Genomic DNA, 22,475 nt, shown 5'->3' on the forward strand with positions numbered 1-22,475 from the left:
AGAAAGTTAAATACTTAGGAATATGGTTGACGGCACATTGTAAGATACTTAAGGAAAATAATTATGATAAATTGATGCAACCGGTGAAGAAGGATTTAGAAACATGGGGCAAGCTGCAACTTTCATTATTAGGCAGGATTGCTGCTATTAAAATGAATATTCTTCCAAAATTCCTATATATATTTCAGACGATCCCAATCAAAGTACACAAATTTTTTTTTGAAGAACTTAATAAAATAACTGTAAAAATTTTCTGGCAAGGGAAAAAAACCTACAATAAATTTAAAGGCAATGCGGGATATGAAGAGTAGGGGAGGGCTGGCACTTCCAAATTGGGAGTTGTATTATAGTGTAGCCTCTTTAGTATGGTTGAAGGAATGGGTGAATTTAACCAATAAGAGAATATTATTCTTAGAAGGCCATGACTAGCAAAGGGGGTGGCATGCTTTTTTATGGGATGTAGGGAAAACTAGCTAGAAATATTTTCACAGACACTTAATCAGAGACTCATTATTAACTAATTGGAAGAAAATACGGAAAAAACACTATTTAAAAATACCAATTTGGATTTCAACAATGGAGGTGATGATTCACCCAAATAATCTGGATATTACTAAAATGATTAAATATAAGGATCTATTGGATACACAAGGAAATTTGAAATCGCAGCAAGAACTTCAAGAGTGGGGACTAAAAATTGATCAGTGGGCATATCTTCAAATTCAAAGTAGATATAAACAGGACAAGATAGAATTTGGAATTAACAATAAACTCCAGCAATTAGATAAAATTTTATTAGGATCAGGCAAAAAAAATATAACAGCATTTTATAATTATTTATTAGAAGTAGAATTAGAAGAAGAAATTGTAAAAGGGAACATGATAGCCTGGAGTAGGAATGTAGGACGTAGCATCACCATAACAGAATGGGAAAAGGTCTGGGGTAGAAATAATAAAATTACAAAATCGGTAGCATACAAAGAAAACGCCTATAAAATGTTCTATAGATGGCACCTTCCTCCTTCGAGATTAGTGAAGATGCACCCCAATATGAGTCCGAATTGCTGGAAATGCAAAAAAAAGAGGGAACTTTTTTCCATATGTGGTGGTCCTGTACAGAAGCTCAAAAATATTGGCAGAAAATTAGAAATTGGCTGGAAGAAATGACAAGAGAACAGATCAAATTCAAACCAGAGTCCTTTCTCTTAGGGATCTTTGATAGACAAATATCAAAAAAAGTGAAATATATAATACACATTTTGACAGTGGCCAGATTGACTTTTGCACAATGTTGGAAGCAGCCTCATGTTCCATCAGAAGAGATGATCATTCAAAACATTTCAAGTTGTGCAGAAATGGACAAATTAACTTTGGCAGTAAAAAATAAAAGACACTTCAATATACTACAACAGCTGGAACTGCTGGTACAAATGGATAGACCAAAGATAGACTTCACACTAAAAGGCAAAAGAGGATAGGATAAATCCATAGTAGTGATACAGATATATGTAAGGATTAGGTGTGTGTATATGGCAATAAAATAAGGATAAAAAAGTGGTCTTACAAACTGTTGAAGATGAGAATGTTTTTAATTGTTTTCTATTTTTTTCTTTCTATTTTCTTCTCCCTTTCTTCTTTCTCTCTCTTTCATTTATGTATGTGTTGTTGGTTTGTTTTAATTGTAAAATCAATAAAATTTATTTTTTTAAAAAAAGAAAGAAAATTTGAAACTTTATATATTGAAACTTTATATATGCAGAGCTGTAACCATCAGAGGAGAATGCTGTAATTCCCCTTAGTCAAGTTTTTGGTTCATAATTAATTTCCCCATGTTCTTCTTTTGTTGTACTTGTGTTTTGGTCCGTGACTGCAAATAAAGTATTATTATTATTATTATATAGATTGATTGTGGCAAAAATCCTATGTACACAAAAATGGAAAGAGAGATCAATTTCTACCATGAAAGAATGCATGGAAAAAATGATAAGAGTTGACAGAGATTACAAAATCAACTGTTTTTATCAGAAAAAAAGAATACATCTAGTTTTGTTTTGACCTGAAAACTTGCTTCTAAGCATTGTGCTTGACAGAAAAAAAATGAAATTCTGACTTTGGAATTTTCTGATTAAGCAGTTGTTAAGGAAATGGTTAGTACTTACTAGGAATGTAAAAGTAAAAAGTTGAGATTGTAAATTTAGTTAGTGTGTCACTGTGCAGAAAAAAAGTTGGAAGTCAATGCTTTTTTTTTTTTGGTAACTCTTCCCTATTATCCCACATTTTCCTTTTCCTTTCTATCATTATCTTCATTGATGTTTTGTAATATGATATTAATAAAAATGTACACATGGCATATATTTATCATGTATATATTTATCTATCATTCTATATTTCGATTTGGTTGCCCTATGGAAGTATTTATTCTGGTTGTGTTTCCTTGTTGCTGTTATTGTTCTATTTTATTCAGTTCTGTTTACAGGCGTTTTCCTTTTTCTTCCTTTTTATTGTTGCGAGCTGCTTAAGAGTAGCTGCACGGAGAGATAGGCGGCAAATAAATTTATAAATAAACATTTTTAAATAATTTAAAGTAATAATTATTAATAAGTTGTACATACATATACATACACATACATACGTATACACACAGATACATATAAATCTATATATCACACACACACACACACACACATATACATATATACACACACATATCTGCATCTATACACACGTATATAGACACACACATATTATATACACACATATACATATATATCTATATATACACACACATATACAGACACATGTATATATACATATGCAGACAGATATACATATTTATTTATTTATTTATTTATTTGATTTGCCAATTGTTTACAAGATAATAAGTATAAGTGTATACATAGTTGTGAATACATGAAATGGGTACATATAAGAAAAATAAAAGAAGAATAAGAGAAACAATAGGACAGGGACGGTAGGCACGTTGGTGCGCTTATGCACGCCCCCTACAGACCTCTTAGGAAAGGGGTGAGGTCAATAGTAGACAGTCTAAGGTTAAAGTTTTTGGGGTTTGGGGAAGAAACTACAGAGTCGGGTAGAGTATTCCAGACATTGACCACTCTATTGCTGAAGTCATATTTCCTGCAATCAAGTTTGGTGCAGTTTACTTTGAGTTTGTATCTATTGTGTGCTCTTGTGTTGTTATGGTTGAAGCTGAAGTATTCATTGACAGGTAGGACATTGCAATGTATGATTTTGTATACCATGCTTAAGTCAGACCGAAGACGGCGTAATTCAAGGTTTTCAAGTTCTAGAATTTCAAGTCTGGTGGCATAAGGCAGGGATCCCCAACCTTTTCGACGCCGCGGCCCGGTTCCGGCGTCAGCTGGGCGCCGCGGCCGGTTCCGGCGTCAGCTGGGCGCCGCCATCTTTTTGACGAAAAATCACTTCCGGTGGCGTCACGGAAGTGATTTTCGTCAAATCAGCGGCGCCAGCGCTCTGGTGAGCTTTTCGGGTAGAAATGGCTTTCTACCGGAAAAGCTCACCAACGCTAGCGCCGCCATCTTTTGACGAAAAATTGCTTTTTTACCAAAAAAGATGGCGGCGCCCAGCAACCAGCGGCCCGGTAAGGCTTGTTCCGCGGCCCGGTACCGGTCCGCGGACCGGCGGTTGGGGACCCCTGGCATAAGGTATTCTACAACGAGTAGAGGAGTGGAGAACTCTTCTTGTGAAATATTTCTGGAATATTCTTGTGAAATATATATCTATATTATATACACACATATACATATCTACATCTATATACGTATACATACACACATATACACCTATACATACATATATACTATTATACACACACACATATATATCTATATATTACACACACACACACACACACACACACACACACACACACACACACGACAGTTTCCATCCCGTTTGTGCATTTCGCAACCTGTCTCCCCCTTCCCTCGTCCTTCGGCTCACAGCGCCCCCAATTCCTTACCCCGCCCCCACCCGAGAAACCCCCTCCTTCCCAAAGGAGTTACTACGCCTTACTCCGGAGGAGTAAACTACTCCGGAGCGACGCCTCCGAGGCGGAGACACCTCAGCGGCCCGAGTGACGTCATCCGCGGCTCCTCCACCTCGCCCCCCCCCACCACCACTCCCTCCAAAAACGACGGTTAAACCGAGCGGCGATTGGTCAACCCGTCTGGCCCAATCCGGACGCCGCCTTCCGAGCTCGCGGCCCCGCGATTGGCCAGGTCCGCGCCGGGAGGGGGCGTGGCCAGAGCGGCGGGAGAATTCGAGCCGGGCGAGGTCGTCCGGGGAGGATCTCGGCCGTCGCCGACGCTGCAATCATGGAGAGGGGTCCCCGCGGGAAGACCCAGCCGCCCCGCAGGCAGGCCGCGGAGGCGCTGGGCTGGGAGGGAAGCAGCAGCGGAGGAGGCGGCAGCAGCAGCAGCAAGAAAGCCAAGTTCGTAAGTATTAGGGGAGGTCGGGGAGGGTCGCCAGGCGCATGCCCGGGGCAGCCTTTGGGAGCGCGAGGGGGGAGGTTGTAGGAGGAAATTGATTGGCTCCTGGGCGGGGGTGGGGAGGAGAGGAAGAATGGGAAGGGGAATTGGGGCCTCTCTGGGTCATGTCATATATGTGGCTACATGCAGAATTTTGCATGCATGCATGCATGCATGTATGTCTATGCAGTGTATGTTAGAGATGGAGACCCTTTGGGAGCTGCTGGTAGTGCTTGCAAAGCAGCCTTTGAGTGGGAAGAGGAATTGTGAATTTCTCTGTGTGATGCAGCTATGTGCATAATTTTGCATTTGTTTGTTTGTGTCTATGCAGTGTATATTAGAGGTGGAGACCCTTTGGGAGCTGCTGGTAGTGCTTGCAAAGCGGCCTTTGAGTGGGAAGGGGAATTGTGAATTTCTCTGTGTGATGCGGCTACGTGCATAATTTTGCATTTATGTATTTTATTTATGTCAATGCATGGTATACACTTGGTTATTAGGATCATAAAGGGGTGAGGGACTTCTTTGGTGAGACATTAGAAAGGGGTTGTCCGTAGTGGTGGTGGTGACATATTGTAATTATCTTTTATTGGAAAGGGAGTTAACTGATGCTTGGGAAGGCATGATAAACCATTTGGGGCCATAGTAGGGTTTGAGAAGGGGATCTTTGACTTTTTGGGAAAGGCCTGACTGGTTATGAAAGGGAAATTGATGGTTGTGTCTCCAATTTTCTCCCTAGAACAGGGGTGTCAAACTCCTGTTGTCACGGCGGCATCACATGACATATCATGACTTTTTCCCCCTCCGCTAAACCAGGCATGGGAGTTTGACAGCCCTCCCCTAGAATTTCAGGAGATTAGCATAATCAGTGGTACTTTGCTACTCATTGTTAATTGGTTCCAGGAGGAGTGATGAGTACAAAAAATTATGACTAACAAGCACATTTTTTCCATAAAGAATAATGTAATGAATCACAAGGCAGCCAACACCGACAAGTTCTAACTTGTGCCTTGAGTACCAAACAAATGATGAATACTGGGACAATTTTTTTGCCTCAAAATGCATTGAAAAAAAAAAGTGATGAGTTTGATGATGAGCAGTTTGATTACCAATATATTACTGTATTTTGCTTTTCTATTTTCTTTCTTTGAGGTGTACATAGGACCCAGAAATATTCTTGGACATCAGCCTTAGACTATACTGTGGCTCATTTGCAATTCAATTTTTAAAATTGGAAGAATCTCCAAAAAATGCTTGGAGAGTCATGCAGAGGCCAAAGAAGGTCAATATATTTGATAAAGCAAATATTTCGGACACAATACTTTTATAAAATTTACTTATTTTACAAAAAAGTCTTAGCAAGATTGTAAAACACAATAAATATTTTCTCAGTGGATCTTATGATCAGAAAGCTGGCAAATCTTCAAAAGTTGTATCTTCTGTCAAACTATACTTGGAGTAAGCCATGACCTATGTTACGCAGCTATATCATGGATTGTCAAGTAGTCATGCATATACAGTAAATACCTGTTAGTTAATGCCTCCATGAAAAAGATCATAAAATCCCTGCATACACCAAGCCATGTGTTACCTGCATAATATTTGAGAGAACTTGGACAATGGCATCCATCTAAGTTGCAAGTCTGTCCATGCTTATCTGGAGATAAATCCTAGTACATTCGGTATTTCTGAGTAATGTGCATAAAATTTTGGTATACGCAGATGGTGATAGCTATTGTATGAAGTGAAAAATTATTTACACTTCAGCCATGGAATTATCCTTTTTATCCATTGGAGGATACCATGTTTACTAAGTTCTTCTATCTTGTTTAAAAGGTTTAATTAAAATGCAGTAATTTTTCCTCCTTTTTGATGATAGGACGATAATTCTAAACAGGCCTCAAAATCAATTTGGTTTCTTGAGAATATGGATTTTTTCCTACTAAGACACATGGGAGTTTTAGAAATGGCTTACTAGCTCAACTAAGGGCTGTACTTCTGGTTCCAGGATTGAATTTCAATTGAGTGCTGAAAACATCATAAAAGCTATGCTTCTAAGAAATTTAAAAAGTCTTTCTCAAAACGAAAGAAACAATAAATGGCTGCTAATACTTTTACTTGCCGGTCTTACTTGGAGTTAACAAGTGATGAGGACAGAACGACATTTCACCCTCTGAATATAATTTGATTACTGTACAGATGGCTTGTCTGAAGAGATGTTTCTGAAATTCATAATCCCTTGCACTGATCATTTTAAGCTGCATGGTGTATTGTAGGAATAGGAAAACAGAACATAAATCTAATTAATAGATGACATTATTCTGATGCTTCCCTTTTTATTATCAATAAAAAGGCAACTTTATTCTCACTGGCTCAAGGTTGACTCAGCCTTCCATCCTTCGGAGGTCAGTAAAATGAGGACCCTGATTAGCAATAGCCCTTAGATTTATATACCACTTTACAGGGCTTTTCAGCCCACTCTAAGCAGTTTTACAGAGTCAGCATCTTGCCCCCAACAATCTGGGTCCTCATTTTACCCACCTCGGAAGGATGGAAGGCTGAGTCAACCTTGAGCCTGGTGAGATTTGAACTGCCAAATTGCAGGTAGCTGGCAGTCATCATAAATAACCTGCAGTGCTGCACTCTAACCACTGCGCCACCATGCAATGTTGGTAGTATTCTGACTCTGTAAACCACTTAGAGAGGGCTGTAAATCCCTGTGAAGTGGTATATAAATCTATATAAATATAATATAAATAAGTATATAAATATAAAACTGCTAGTGCTATTGCGGTATTGTTTAAAAAAAAGGATTTGTGCAAAGGCCACCGTAGCTTAGCTTCTTTGTTACAACTTTTATCCAAGGCAGTTAAAAGTGTCTTTTTTTCCTGTGTACAAGGAGTGCTACATTTTGAATTCTGCAGTTGAGGCAGATGGTGAAGAATTCAGAATTGCATTTATTCCCCCACAAAGGAGTTACATAAGTTGCTGTTTTTGTTACTTTTTCTTTGGTTCCAGGTGAAAGCTTTTGTCTACTTGCTTAAGATCACAGGGTGTATTTCTTCCTGCCACAGTTTGTACTTGTTCCAATGCTTATTACTTTGTTACATATTTTTGTTGTTCTGAGGGTTTTTATTGTCATTTCATCTGAGCTTTCATTGAAAAGCAGCCCCATAAAGTAGAAACATAAAAAACAACATAAAATGCTGTATTTGATATTTATTTTTAATACAATCAGTAGAGGCTTACTGCCTTGCAACAGACAGATGTAATGTCTCAAAGTAGTATTTATAGTTTTCATAATCTCTGCTAGATAACGTGCCTTCTGAAGCGAAGGAAATTCTGAAAGTAGTAGTAGAGGGTTTGAGCATAAACTGGCCTAGCCTTTTGTCTTATAATTGGCACCAAAATTATCTGCTGAGTGGCAGGGAACTGAGGCTCTGAGTTTATGCCTTTAGAAACATGTTTCTCCTTTAGGGAAAATATAATATTCTGCCTTTTTAATATTTCCTGGAATATTTCATTTTTCTAGGAGAGAGTTGGGTGCTAACTTTCTACAATCCAAACCAGGACAAAGCCATTAAGCCATAATAGGAATTGCCCAACACCCTTTCAGAACACAGCCCTCTTCATTGCATCATCACCCAGCAAGATTCAACCAAGCCTAGGACACAGACAGCCTAAAACAAGGGTCTTCAAACTTGGCAAGTTTAATACTCGTGGACTTCAACTCCCAGAATTCCTGAGCTAACATGACTGGAGGAGGAATTCTGGGAGTCCACAAATCTTAAAGCTGGCCTAAAAGGTTAGCTGGACCCCTGCATAGCCCCCTGGGAGTATGACAACTAATAGGATACATTTCTTGCAAGGCCCAAGAGAGGGTATAAATATATCTCACTCTCCGTGTGATCAGCCACCCAGAATCACACATACCTTGGTGGTTCTGCTTCACCATTAAACCATCCTTCAAAGCAGCCTCCGTATTTCCAATGTCTTTCTTCCCACTTAGAATTGAACCCAGATGGATATTTCTTCCAACACTCTGAATGGAGCAAGTCACATCTTCAGAGGAAGCTATCACATTTAATAATCTTAAGCTAATGGACAAGCATAGATTTGCTGGGCTATTACTTAGCAAGGTGCAAAAAAAAACAAAAGTTGTTATATGTAAAGAGAAGGTCAGTTGGAAGTTGTACATTTTCATTTGTCCCATATGCCAGGTAGGAAATAAGATGTTTCATGAAATGTATATAACTATACTGCTATGGCTTGAAGCATATCAGCAGCTCACTTAACATATGGTGCTAAACCATCCTTTAAATCAAAGCAAATTCCAAATTAATTGTGTATGAAGTGACTACTGACTTTTTATTTATTTTTTTTATTTGGATTATACAAATATTGGGGTCACATAGATATAGTCGTATATATTTACATTTCACCTAAATTTGAAACATGTAGCAGTTATCACTTTTATGTGAAAAGATTTCTTCGGGTTAGTTTATACTTTTCATCGCCTTAACAGATGGTTCATTTTATTTACAGCCCTTGCACCTCAAGATTTTGACAGATGATGTGGTAAGCTATTTTGTTTTCCTTGTTACATCGTAAATTTAAGGAAAATTTGTTTTGGAAAATAATCTGTTCTGTGTTTTGCTTCTTTGGATATAGCTGTCTGTCAACATATAAAGACAAACTCTATAGATCTTTCTAGCAATTCCAGCTGTGTTCATCCAACATATTAAGCTGTTGTGTGGTTGTCCTGATTTTGTGTGTTGTGGAAACACAAATCACCACCTTATCCTTTCTTCCCTCAATACTGTTCAACTATTTACAAAGTCTATTACTGTTAATCTTCTCATCACTTCTTGTCACCCATCCCCTCTCACTTGTGACTGTATGACTGTAACTTTGTCGCTTGTATCCTTACGATTTATATTGACTATTTCCTAGTATGATTTGATTGCTTATTGTACCCTATGACTATCATTAAGTGTTGTACCTTACGATTCTTGACTCTTGACGAATGTATCTTTTCTTTTATGGACACTGAGAGCATTTGCACCAAAGACAAATTCCTTGTGTGTCCAACCACACTTGGCCAATAAAGAATTCTATTCTATTCTATTCTATTCTATTCTATTCTATTCTATTCTATTCTATTCTATTCTATTCTAAACTGTGACAAATTATGGCTTGCTTTTATATCCTATCCATGCAAAGTTCCTTGGGCCTAGAAATGGAATTACGATCTAAATGTAACATATACTTCCTTATGCCCTAACGCAGGGGTGTCAAATCTGATTTCTTCCAGGGTTGGATCATCATTGTAGTTCTCCATGTGTGTGTGTGTGGGGGAGACAGGATGGATGCCTCTTGCAGCACCCTGCTGGATGAAAATGGGCTGCGTGGGGGCCTCGTGTGGCCCATTTTGGTCAGATTTAAGCACTTCATGTGCCAGATTTAAGCACACCCTTGCCCTAATGCAACCCCACTCATTTTCTCATCCCTTCCCACTAAAAGGGTGCTTAAGCAGCCCTTTTGCAGTATGCAGGAGATGTGTTTTGCCAGAGTTAATCATTTTTTAATTGGACATCTATCAAGATTACTGTTAGAATTTGGGAACGGTGTGGACCTAATAGCATTTGAAGAATATGCCATATCCTGATAGAAACGTAACTTTGCTAAGTGGATCCATAGTTGTCTCATGCGACAGCAGAGTTATCAACTAGGATGCCAGAGGGGTTGGCCATGGGCTGATATTCTTCACCATTTTTATGATTTGGTTCATTATATTGTAGTGGTCCAGTATGTGGGAATGGACAGGAGGAAGAGCTGCAGACTTGGCAATGGTCAACCAGCAGCAAAGTCCAGAAAAGCAATTGTGTGTCTCAAACATCTCCAAAAGGGACAGTCCCTGGTTTCTTGAACTAAGGGGTTGGTCCAAGTGATGTACTTTCATTCTTGCGTGGTTCTGTTAATATAACCTCACAATAAAGTTGAAGGTAGTACTTCTAAGAGGTCCTGGGTGCTCTCTGAGTTTGGTTGTTTTCTTGCAGACGTTTCATTACCCAAACCAGGTAAAATAATTAGTGCTGGTCTGATGATGAAATTACCTAGTTTGAGTAATGAAACATTTAGAAGGAAACAATCAAGCTTGGAGACCACCGAGGACCCCTCATTTTAACCCTGAGCTACAAATAGTCTTTATTCCTAATACTTCTGGGTATGCTTCCCATCTGGCGTGCCTTGCCAAGTTGACAGATAAGGAAATGCTTAGTAGCAATGGCACTTAGACTTGTATACCGTTTCACAGTGCTTTTATAGCCCTCCCTAAGCAGTTTACAGAGTCACCGTATTTGGCCCCAACAATCTGGATCCTCATTTTATCGACCTTGGAAAGATGGAAGGTCGAGTCAACCTTGAGCCGTTGAGAATCGAACGGCTGGCAGTCAGCACAGTTAGCTTGCAACACTGCATCCCCATCACGGCCCCTAGTAAATTTGCAGATGACAAAATGTCGCCTTGATAGATTAAAAGAGTTGGTTGAAAGTAATCAAAAAGTGTAGGTCCAGGAAGGAGGTTACCTGGCTTGGTGACAGTGACACATGAAGAGACTCTTGGATTTGTAATTAATCAGAGATTGAGCGAAGGTCAGCAGTGAATGACTTTATTGCGCAGGAAGCAAAAGCAACTGTAGGCTGCTGCATCCACGGAAGCATAATTTGAAAATCTCTGAAAGTTTGCCCATTTTCAGATAAAGGCAAGGAAAATGATCACAAAACTACTAAGGAGGAGTGAGAAAACTGTTTAATTTTGACAACAGATGACTGAGATTGGGCATGCTAACATTTTTCAAGTACCTGAAAAGTTGCGATACAGAAGGAGCCTCAATCTCTTCCCCTATCATGTTAGGAAGCAGAACAAAAAGTAATTACGATAAACTTACAGCAAAGCAGATCCCGACAGAATGTAACTTACAGTTACGCATTCGGTAGTAGACCTGATTATGAAAAGATGAGCTCCTGTTTTGCAAGATGTGTTCAGGCAGGAGATGCCTTGCAAGTACCATATTAAATTGGATTCATGCCCTGGGATGAGAGTTGGGCTCCGTGCCTCTTCTGGGTCCAGAGGAAACGCAGCTTGCAAAATAGCCTTTGCCCAATGATAAAGGAAAGAAACGTTGATACTGAAGAGTTTAATATACGATTGCAATTACTATTATAATTTTAGGAAGGAGGGGAAAAAATCTGGAAGCTGTTTTTTTCCCCTTCTGATTATAGAAAACAGTTTTCATGCAACTGTCTTTATTAACACCTGATTTGCAGAAATAGTAATTTAATCCAGGTTTTTCTTTAGTTAGAATTGATATATTAGATCCATCCATACCACCTTATTTGATTTCATATAGTTTATGCCATTGGAATACTTGTTTCACAATATCTTCTCTATTCTTTTAATGATTCAAGCCTTCATTATATAGTGTATATATTTCTCCCTCCCTCCCTCTCTCCCATATCTATCTATCTATCTATCTATCTATCTATCTATCTATCTATCTATCTATCTATCTATCTATCTATCTATCTATCGTTAAATTGTCAACATTAGATATAAAATATAAGGGTGTCTGAAATAAATGAGAAGCATGGCAAGCAGTGTTGTGAAGGTGTGCAAGAACTATATGTTGGCAAAGTCCCAGTTGGCACCACATACTGGAAGAGGCATAAAGCGGTTTGTTTGTTTGTTTTTTGACACCAAAAAGAGGATGGCTGTACAACGGATATGGCTTTCCAGCGTGGAAAGTTTCTTCAAGTCTTGCTAGGAATCATAAGTGTTCTGCAACTGACCCATTCCTTCTTTTTGGAGGTCTCAGAATCTCATTTTCTCCCTTTGTATTACTACCCTTCCCATTCCCATTTGTGCTTTCAACAACTCTTAATTGTAAATGATTGGTTTCTAGTCTGGGGTGGCGGGTGGGAATAAACGGTGTCTGGCTTTACTGAATAATCAAGCTTTTGGGCTTGTTTTTAAAAGTTCTGGGTAATCAATTTCGTTTCTTTACATCAATTTTTTTGGGGGAGAAACGAGGGTTTGTTTGTTTGTTTTGTCTGTGTTTTGTCCGAGACGTGCTTATTCTTGGTTTTTGTTCAGTTTGATAAATTTTCCAGCATACGGATTCCAGGCAGCAAAAAGGACAGGCCGGCTCTCCCGCAGCTGAAGCAATCACATTGCTCATCTAGTGAATGCACTACGCCTGCAGAGATGGATGACTTCAGGCCTACGCATTTGTCAGATCAAGAGATCCTTGCCCTGTTTGAAAAAATGATGGTAAGCATCGCAGGCCACTTTCTGAACTCGATGTGTAATTCCTAACTTTTCCCAAAATGATTGAACAACATATAGATTTGAAGCCTGAAATATTTTTATTAGGAATGGTACCTGAAGGTTATAGTAAAGAAAAAAAACCCATACTTAATGATACATGTAACAACAGCAGGTAGAATTGTATTTGCTCAAAATTGAAAAAGTGATAAGATACCGATAGAAGGAAAAAGAATTGAAATAAATATTTGAATGTGCAGAAATGAATAGATTGACATTAGAAATTAAAGAAAAAGAAGAATCTGAATATTACATGGTATGGGATTTGTTTTATAAATGGCTAGAAAATAAAATTATTTAAAAGAGATTAGACATAATTATAAAGCAATAAGAGAAACTAGTGTAATAGGTATACTTAATGTTACTTACGTATATGGGAATGTGATTATTATATGGTTATACTGTTAAGAAAAATATTAATAATTGTTAAGCACATGAAATATGTACCTAATTGACACACGATTGAAATGGAATGGATTTATTGTATGTTAAAAATAAAAAAAAATCACAAAAGAAAATTCTTTTCCTGTGAAAAAGTTGCACTGATAAAAAAAATTGTCTGCTCATCAGCTCCTTAAAGCAGGCGTCCCGTTTTCAACCAAATCTGGTTAGACAAAGTTTTTGTAATCACGGTTAATCGAATGACTGCTTATAATCCATGTAAACTTCCAGATAATTTGTCAAACACACTAGCCAAGTAGACTCAACCTTAGTGAGTCAAAAATCAAACTATATGATACGTTGTATGAACCTAGCAATATTTAGGAAGCAATCACGCAGAGGTTTCAAAATGGTTTGATTTTAAAAATAAAGGTAAAGGTTTTCCTGTCCAGTCATGTCCAACTCTAGGGCTTGGTGCTCATTTCCGTTGCTTGGCCGAGGGAGCCAACGTTGTCCGAAGTCATTTCCATGGTCCTGTGTCCAGGATGGCTATAAGCCAAAGGCTCACAGAATGCCATTATCTTCCCACCGGAGTGATACCTATTTATCTACTCGCATTTGCATGCTTTCAAACTGCTAGGTGGGCAGGAGCTGGAGCAAGAAACGGGGGCTCACCCATTATGCAGAGCTCGGGTCTCAAACCCGGACTGTGATCTTTCCAGCTGACAAGCTCAACATCTTTAACTGCTGAGCCCATCACTCAGAAATAAAGAAAACATCCTGTTTTTTTTCTTCCTCAAAGAATTAGGCATTGGGAAATTCAGAAGCGAGTGGTTAATCACTCAAAAAAGAATAAGCTACTAACCTAATTGGCAGAGAAGCTCTTGAATCTTCACACTTAGTGATACTGATTTCTCAACCAATTGGATAAAAAGACCAATGTTATCAAATAAGGAGTTTCGAAGGCGTTCGGTTCCCTTCCCTGTGAATTTCCCGCACATGAGAGTAACAATTCAGCTTCAACTTCTGTTGGCAAGTTGTTCCACTGGTTAATTGTCCTCACTGTTAGGAAGTTTCTCCTTAATTCCAGGTTGCTTCTTTCTTTGGTTAGCTTCCAACCATTTTTTCTTGTCCTACCCTCTGGTGCTTTGGAGAATAATTTGATCCCCTCTTCTTTGTGGCAGCCCCTTAAATATTGTAACACTGCTGTCATCTCATCCCTGATCCTTTTCTCTAGACCAGCCAAACCCAAATCCTGTAACCGTTCTTCATGTGTTTTAGTCTCCAGGCTTTTAATAATCTTAGTTGTTCTTTGCACTTTTTCCAAAGTCTCAACATCTTTTTGTAACATGGTGACCCAAACTGGATGCAGTATTCCAGGTGTGGCCTTACTAAGGCTTTTTAAAGTGGTACTAATACCTCATGTGAAGGAAATACTCTCTTTCTCTTTTAAAGAAGATGGAAAATATCAAGATTTTTGCTGAAGTGTTGGTTTCTGCCATTATTTGCTGACTTGGAAAAAAAATGGAGAGCCTGTTTTCTATAGTGAGAATGGAAAGGCAGGATGTTACCTCCTAATCAGACTTGTTAGAAAGTTGTTTTCCACCCTATGGATTGAGAAAATGAGGAGAAAATGGAAGGCTAGTGGTTTTTATTTCAATAGGAGGCATTGAACTCTGTCTCTCTCTCTCCCTCTCCCTCCCTCTCTCCCTCAATCCCTCCCTCTCCCCCTCCCCCCCTCTCTTTTGTCTTGGAATATCTGTTTATTGGTGGCCAAAAGGCAAGATGGCACAAAGTTACTTGAACTAAATGAAGGGAAGGTTTTTCTAGAATCCATAATATCTCCTCCTGCTAGCCAATGGCACAGTGCCTGCAGAAAAGTTTCCTTTGTTTGTTTGTGTTTGCCTTTTGTTTTCTTTCCATGTCTAGCTCTTCGTTGACATTCGATTGACCTTTGAGCGATAATAAAGATTATTGTTACGGCCTCTGACTTTTAAAGCAGATCTCATCCCGTTTCTCTCTGCTCTGAAAATAATTTTGGATTAAATTTGCAATCTCACACAACTGTGTTTACTTTTTTAAAAATATTTTTTTAGGAAGATATGAATTTAAACGAGGATCGAAAAGCTCCGCTAAGAGAAAAAGACTTCAGTATCAAAAAGGAAATGGTGTTGCAGTATACTAGTGCTGCTTCGAGGCAGGTAAGTATGCGCAATGGGGAGACCACAGCATACGCTAGTGAAAGAGACTGATAAAATTTAGAAGAAGAAAAAAATAGAAACAAGATTTAATTTGTCTTAAGTTTTTTGCTGAAGATCCTGATGTTGGGCAAGATGGAATTGAAAAGAAGAAGGGGACAGCAGAGCATGGGATGGTTAGACAGAATCCTCGGTCTAAGCAGTGAACAAGAATTTGGGCAAAGTCCAGGAGACGGTGGAGGATAGGGGGGGGCTGGCATGTGGCATGCTATGATCCATGGGGTCGCGAAGACTCAGACACGACTTAGCAGCTGAATGACAAAAAACCAACGACATTTGCTGAGTTTATTTAGGAGGTCCTGCAAATAAGTTAGGGTAAGTTCTGACATGGCATATGTAATCTTTTTGAAGCATTCGGTATTAATGGCGTTAATCACCCGGTGGTACCATTTTGGAACGTGCGTACATATTTGAGCATGCTTTCAAGGTTGTCCCTAGGATGGGAAGGGATGAAATAGGAATTAGAATAGGAATAAGAATGGAAGGGAACAGAATGGAACAGACGAGAATGTATTGGGATAAGGAATGGAATAGAATAGAATTAGATTAGAATAGAGTAGAATAGAATAGAATGCATTGGGATGAGGGATGGAATGGAATAGAATACAATAGAGAGTATTGAATAGAATAGAATAGAATAGAATAGAATAGAATAGAATAGAATAGAATAGAATAGGGGTAGAGTGTGAATAGAGTAGAGTAGAGTAGAATAGAATTAGATTAGAATAGAGTAGAATAGAATAGAATGCATTGGGATGAGGAATGGAATGGAATAGAATACAATAGAGAGTATAGAATAGAATAGGGGTAGTGTGTGAGTAGAGTAGAGTAGAGTAGAGTAGAGTAGAATAGAATAGAATAGAATAGAATAGGCCAAGTGTGATTAGACACACAAGGAATTTGTCTCTGGTGCATAAGCTCTCAGTGTGCACGCAAAACAACAAAATAATATCATAATAATGATACCAATAAGAGAAGATAGTAGGAAAAGATGAAAAGGATAACACAGCCATACTACACAGGTAAATATCCATAGACATAAGAAAGGGCTCTCTGTTCAGCAGAGTTGATGGCACAAGGGGACAAAAAATGTCTCTAGTTGTTTTTGCATACAGTGCCCTATAGCGATGTCCTGAGGGGAAAAGTTGAAATAAGTTTCACATTTCATCAAAACACATTTCATATTCAGCATAGATCTACACATATGCTTCATAGATCTATGTATTTAGCATGTAATTTTGGAACGAAGAACGAATGTTTGTGACTGGAATGTATGTTTTTTTTTTAAATGCACATGAACATTATATATATATATTCGTTTCATAGCATGTGTGAATATCTTCTTTCAGGGAAGCCTCAAGAACAGAAAGCAGATTTTGCCTCAGGAATTCATATACGAATTAAAATCTGGAACCGTGGATGAAAAACTTGTCAGCTGCCTAGAATCTCTTCGGGTGTCATTAACTAGCAATCCTGTCAGGTAACGCAACTCTTCAGCAAAACTTTGTAAATAAAATAAAAGCTGGCTTCATGAACGTTGTGTTTATACATTGCAGCTGTCGTCTATTCAGTGTTTTATGTAAGTTAAGTTATATAAGCTGTTTTATTTGTAAAAATAATTCATTACTGAGAATCATCACTTGTTTTAATATGGTTCTCACAGGTATTCTATTTTCTCATTTTCTGACCATTTTGAATTTACAAGGGACACAAATCACTTGGACGTGAAGCCGCATATACAGATTGTCCTTGACTTACGACCACGGTTGAACACCAAAGTTCTGTTCCTAAGTGAGCTTTGTCCCATTTTGTGACCTTTCTTGCCACCGTTGTTACGCGAATCCCTGCAGTTGTTACATGAATAACACGGTTGTTAAATGAATTTGGTTTTCCCGTTGACTTTGATCATGTGACGCACACTGAGACTGTCATAAATGTGAGTCAGTTGCCAAACATCTGAATTTTGATCATGTCACCACGGGGGTACTAAAACTGCTGTAAGTGTGAAGAAAGATCATATTGTCACTTTTCTGAGCCATTGTAACTTTGAATGGTCACTAAATTAACTGTCGTAAGTCAGGGACTACCTTTCTAGAATTTAATTTTATTAAAATACATGGTAATTGGCCAAGCCACATAGAGAAAAAATGGGTTAATATATTTCTCTGTGTTCTGGAACTAGATTTTTTTTTTTATCACAAGCCAAGAAAGGTCTCATCGGGAGTTTATTACGGTGCTATTGACGTGCTTCCTCCGGTTGCACATCCATTTCTCCTTGAATTAATCTCCATAACATTATGATCTTGTCAGGGGTCTCTGGCACTAAAATTAGAACTTGATTAAGTCAGTAGATATAGGATTTGTTTCAATGGCAATATCTGGAAAATGTGCTTGCAGAGGTACATGAACACGAACACGACTGATTTACACATCGCCGACAGATTATTATTATTTAAATGAAGAACCTTTTAGTGGGAAGACTAAAAATAGGTTTTTATTAAGGTCCTGGCTTTTCGTATAGCTATGACTTAAGAAGTAACATGTCTACCCATCAAGTATCATGTTTTATATTTAAGTCTTATATTAATATTTGCTGCAAAAGATGCATTGGGGCTTATTTTATGGTTAGGACTTATTTTGGGGAAAATACGCTTCCAAATGCGCCCCTCTGGCCTACAATCTTAACCGGGGCTTATTTTTAGGGCTTATATTACGAGCATACTGAAAACATGCTAGGGCTTATTTTCCAGATGGGTCTTATTTTCACGGAAACAGGATATCTATCCATGGTACTAGTCATATAGATTCCACTTTGCTCACCCAGCTTTCCATCGGATAGAACAGAACAGAACAGAATAACAGAGTTGGAAGGGACTTTTGAGTTCTTCTAGTCCAACCCACTGCTTAGGCAGGAAACCCTATATCGTTTCAGACAAATGGTTATTCAATCTCTTCTTTAAAAACTTCCAGTGTTGGAGCATTCACAACTTCTGGAGGCAAGTTGTTCCACTGATTAATTGTTCTCACTGTCAGGAAAATTTTTCTTTAGTTCTAGGTTGCTTCTCTCCTTGATTAGTTTCCACCTATTGTTTCTTGTCCTGCCCTCAGATGCTTTGGAGAATAGCTTGACTCCCTCTTCTTTGTGGCAGCCCCTGAGATATTGGATCACTGCTCTCATGTCAACCGTAGTCCTTCTTTTCATCAAACTAGACATACCCAATCCAGTAATTGAATCTTCAAGTAGCCTTTTCCAGTCTGAAATTCTTTAGATCTGCTGTATTATTGAATAAGTTGTGCCAATTTCTGGCCCTATATAAAGTAGTTCTAAGGTGAAAGGCATAAACAGTTTGGTGAGGTACTGTAAGGAGCCCCAGGCCGCTCCTGAGTAAAGGAGTGGAACATCTGCCAATTTGAACTGAGGTAACGGAATGTGAGGCAACTGGCAATTGGAACAGAGTTCTGTTCAGGTGGGGAGAGGGAGTAGAACTCCTTAGCATCAGAGGGTGTTAATTGTTGTATAAGAAATACTAATGATCTGATGGTCATTTCGAAAAATCCTTTCTTACCGAGCACCTAGAAGCCAAGAGGAACATACGTGCCAAATTTCAAGTTTGTAGGATTTACAGTTCTGGAGATTTCGTGATGAGTGAGTGGTATTTGGCTTTTATATATATATAGATTATCACAGATATCATATCCATCTCCACGATCCACAATGCCACACTGATTTCCTCTTTCCATAGTTCACTGGAACTAAATGGCACAGTTGGGAATTGAAGAATTGGAGCGCTGAGTATGCATTGTATCTATGTGGCTATTGGCTCAGATCCCTTTATTATCAATGTCAAAAAAATTAATACAGAGATATTTTTGCAGTTGGGTGGAGAACTTCGGACGTGAAGGACTCGGATTATTATTGGACCTCTTGGAAAAACTGGTTGAAACCAAACAGTGAGTCTCCTGACAAGTCTCTAATTCTCAAAAAGAATGGACAGTAACCAACATGATGTAACTTTTTGTGTCTTCTTCCATTCAGACAGGACAAGTTTGTAAAGAAGATACAGCATAAGATAATTCAGTGCTTAAAAGCTTTTATGAATAACAAGGTCGGTACACTCATTTGCTTCATTGTTTGACATTGAAGGCTTACACATACAGGCAGTGCTTGACTTGTTTAGTGACCCCTTTCGAAGTTACGATGACCCTGAAAAAAAGTGACTTATTGCCATTTTTCACATTGCGGCATCTCCGTGGACATAGTGGTCAGAAAGTCCAGTTACTTTGAATGGTCACAAAAGAAATGGTTGCCTATGGAGATTCTCAATCATCCAGGTCATGGTTGTCCCAAAAGTGCTTTTTCAAGAGGCAACTCAATTTTCTGGTTTTTCTTTGAAGATGTTTCATCCAAGGGGCTTCTTCAGTTCTCACTGGATGGTGGGGAATGGAAGGATTTATGCTCCTTGCAGGCAGCTGGTCATTTGCATTATTTTAGCAAGCCGTTAAGGTCACTTGGAGGTTTATCTGTGCCCTCAGTGTCACAGGGTCCTCTGTTGAGAGGAGGCTGTTTAATTTTGACATAGATGAGTTCTTTAAGGGTGACCCTGAGGACACAGATAAACCTCCAAGTGGCCTCAACAACTCTCTAAAAGGTTGCAAATGACCAGCTGTCTGCAAGGAGTGTAAATCCTATTCCCCACCATTCAGTCAGAGCTGAAGAAGCTTCTTGGATGAAAAGCGAAACGTCTTCAAGAGAAAAACAAGGAAGTCCAGTTGCCTCTTTAAAAAGCACATTTGGGAAAGAAATACTTGTAAGTCAAGGATGAGTTAACAGCATAACAGAAGTGAGTTGTAAAAACAGCATACATGCAAGCAAGAGGACAAGGAAGAAAACTTATTAAAAAGGAAAAAGCATTTATGTCAAACTCAAGTTTGACCTCTTGTGGAAGCGCCCTTTGAAACTCTTTACAATTAGGTAGAGCCACGGTGGTGCAGTGGTTAGAGTGCAGTACTGCAGGCCACTTCTGCTGACTATCGGTTGCCTGCAATTTGGTAGTTCAAATCTCACCAGGCTCAAGGTTGACTCAGTCTTCCATCCTTCCGAGGTCAATAAAATGACCCAGATTATTGAGGGCAAGTGGGTGACTCTGTAAACTACTTAGAGAGGGCTGCAAAGCACTAGGAAGCAGTATATGTCCAAGTGCTATTGCTATTGCTATTTCACGTATTTTCTTCATACAGTATATAGGTGAAAACATGGCCACTAACTGTCTGCATATATGCATCTTGTTAACAATCACGTTCTAAAGAATTTTTTTTTATTTCTTGACCCTTTAGTACGGTTTGGAGAGAATAATGAGCGAAGAGAGAAGTTTTTCGTTATTGGCCAAAACGATTGATCCCAAACATATCAACATGATGACTGATGCAGTGAAACTGCTCTCTGCGATATGCATTATTGGGGAGGAAAATATGTGAGTGTAACATTGTGTGGCCAATGAATGTAGAAGGAATTGAAGGAATTGAATCATGCTTTTAATTGGAAACAAATTACGTTAAACAGAAAAGCCTGCAATTTATTGAAAGCACTGGCAGTTCTGAAAGTAACAATAAACATAGCAGTATGAGGAATTATATTCTGATTATCTGTGTAACCTTCAGAAGAGGCTTTGTAAAGATTCTCCACTTCTGATAGGGTTTTGTGAAGGATTCTAAGGGCACAGAAATACCTCTGCCTGCTTTTAGTTTTGGGTTGTCCAGGCTTTAAAGGGTCGATGTCAAAGTAGAGATGATTTATTTATTTGTTGCTTTGTGAGGATTTCCCAGGACTACTGTTCCAGGATGGGAATTTCCTTGCAGCATTTATATAGCCTATGTAGAATGTGAACTCCATTGGGAATGCCTGGTGATTGGAGGTTTCTGGGAAATATTGCTTGATGATTTATTGCAAGCCCCTTGAAATAGGTGGATTTAAGACGTGATGATGAAGTATGCATGTCTGTTTAGTTTAATAATAACCTTCCCTTCTTCCCTCCCTCCCTTTCTTCCTCCTTTCCTCCTTTCCTTTCCTCCATCTCCTTTCGCCCTCCCTCCCTCCCTCCCTTCCATCCATTTCCTTCCTTCCTCCCTTCCTTCTATCCATCTCCTTCCCTCCCTCCCTTCCATCCATCTCCTCCCTCCCTCCTTCCATCCTTCCCTCCCTCCCTCCCTCCTATCTCCTTCCTTCCACCCATCCTTCTTCCGTCTTCCTTCCTTCCTTTCTCCTCCCCTCCCTCCCTCCCTCCCTCCCTCCCACAGCCTGGAGAAAATTTTGAAAGCCCTGACTACAGAAGCAGAAGAGCGAGGTACTCACCGATTTGGCCCCATTCTGAAGGGCCTCGAGGAGAGTTCAGTCCACCTGCAAGTAAGTCCTGCTGTTTTTTTGGTGGTGTTTTAAAACCAATAAATGTAACTAATGCAGTGCGTGTCCTTGAAGTAAAAGAAAATTCCAGGACAATTGTTCAACCTTGGATGCAGCTAGATATGCTTAAACTGACTTGCTCGAACAATTTGGAAATGGTTTGTCCTGTGTCACCTCTGTCATTTATACATTTGCCAGGTTAGAAAAAAAAACCTACAACAATTGCAGAGGTAGTTTCAGTTTCATAATGTCAGTGATCAACCAACTGGCCAACATGGACCAACGAATTGAGATTTAAGCAATTACTCTATCATGATTTGGGAATATCCGTTCTATTCTGTTTTAAATGAAAGGTGTCGTGAATTGCTTTTGCTTTTTCAGCAGAGGAGATATATTCAATCACTTTTTAGACATACCTTTCCTAAACGTACTGGCTTTCTATGCCATCTAGAATAGGGAACCCCAATCCCTGGGCCATGAACGAGCAAAATTTCATTTGTACATGCGCAGGATCTAGGTAGTGCACCAAACCACTCTTCGCACGCG

The 22,475-nt window shown here is 39.0% G+C and overlaps 1 protein-coding gene across 1 annotated transcript in view; it reads left to right on the plus strand.

The window, feature by feature from the left end:
- The first annotated feature begins 4,244 nt into the window (after positions 1-4,244).
- Positions 4,245-22,475, plus strand: part of DIAPH3 (diaphanous related formin 3) — a 107,913-nt gene continuing 89,682 nt past the window's right edge. Inside the window, exons 1-9 of the mRNA XM_087967442.1 lie at positions 4,245-4,478; positions 9,054-9,086; positions 12,663-12,839; positions 15,371-15,475; positions 16,882-17,012; positions 19,409-19,483; positions 19,569-19,638; positions 20,867-21,003; positions 21,827-21,932. Of these exons, the coding sequence (XP_087823568.1) occupies positions 4,359-4,478; positions 9,054-9,086; positions 12,663-12,839; positions 15,371-15,475; positions 16,882-17,012; positions 19,409-19,483; positions 19,569-19,638; positions 20,867-21,003; positions 21,827-21,932 (954 nt within the window). The 5' untranslated portion in view covers positions 4,245-4,358. The remainder of the gene's footprint in view (positions 4,479-9,053; positions 9,087-12,662; positions 12,840-15,370; positions 15,476-16,881; positions 17,013-19,408; positions 19,484-19,568; positions 19,639-20,866; positions 21,004-21,826; positions 21,933-22,475) is intronic.

This window comes from Notechis scutatus, chromosome 5 (assembly GCF_049901735.1).
Source record: "Notechis scutatus isolate UNSWTSFEM ecotype Mainland chromosome 5, rNotScu1.2, whole genome shotgun sequence".
Classification (NCBI taxonomy): domain Eukaryota; kingdom Metazoa; phylum Chordata; class Lepidosauria; order Squamata; family Elapidae; genus Notechis; species Notechis scutatus.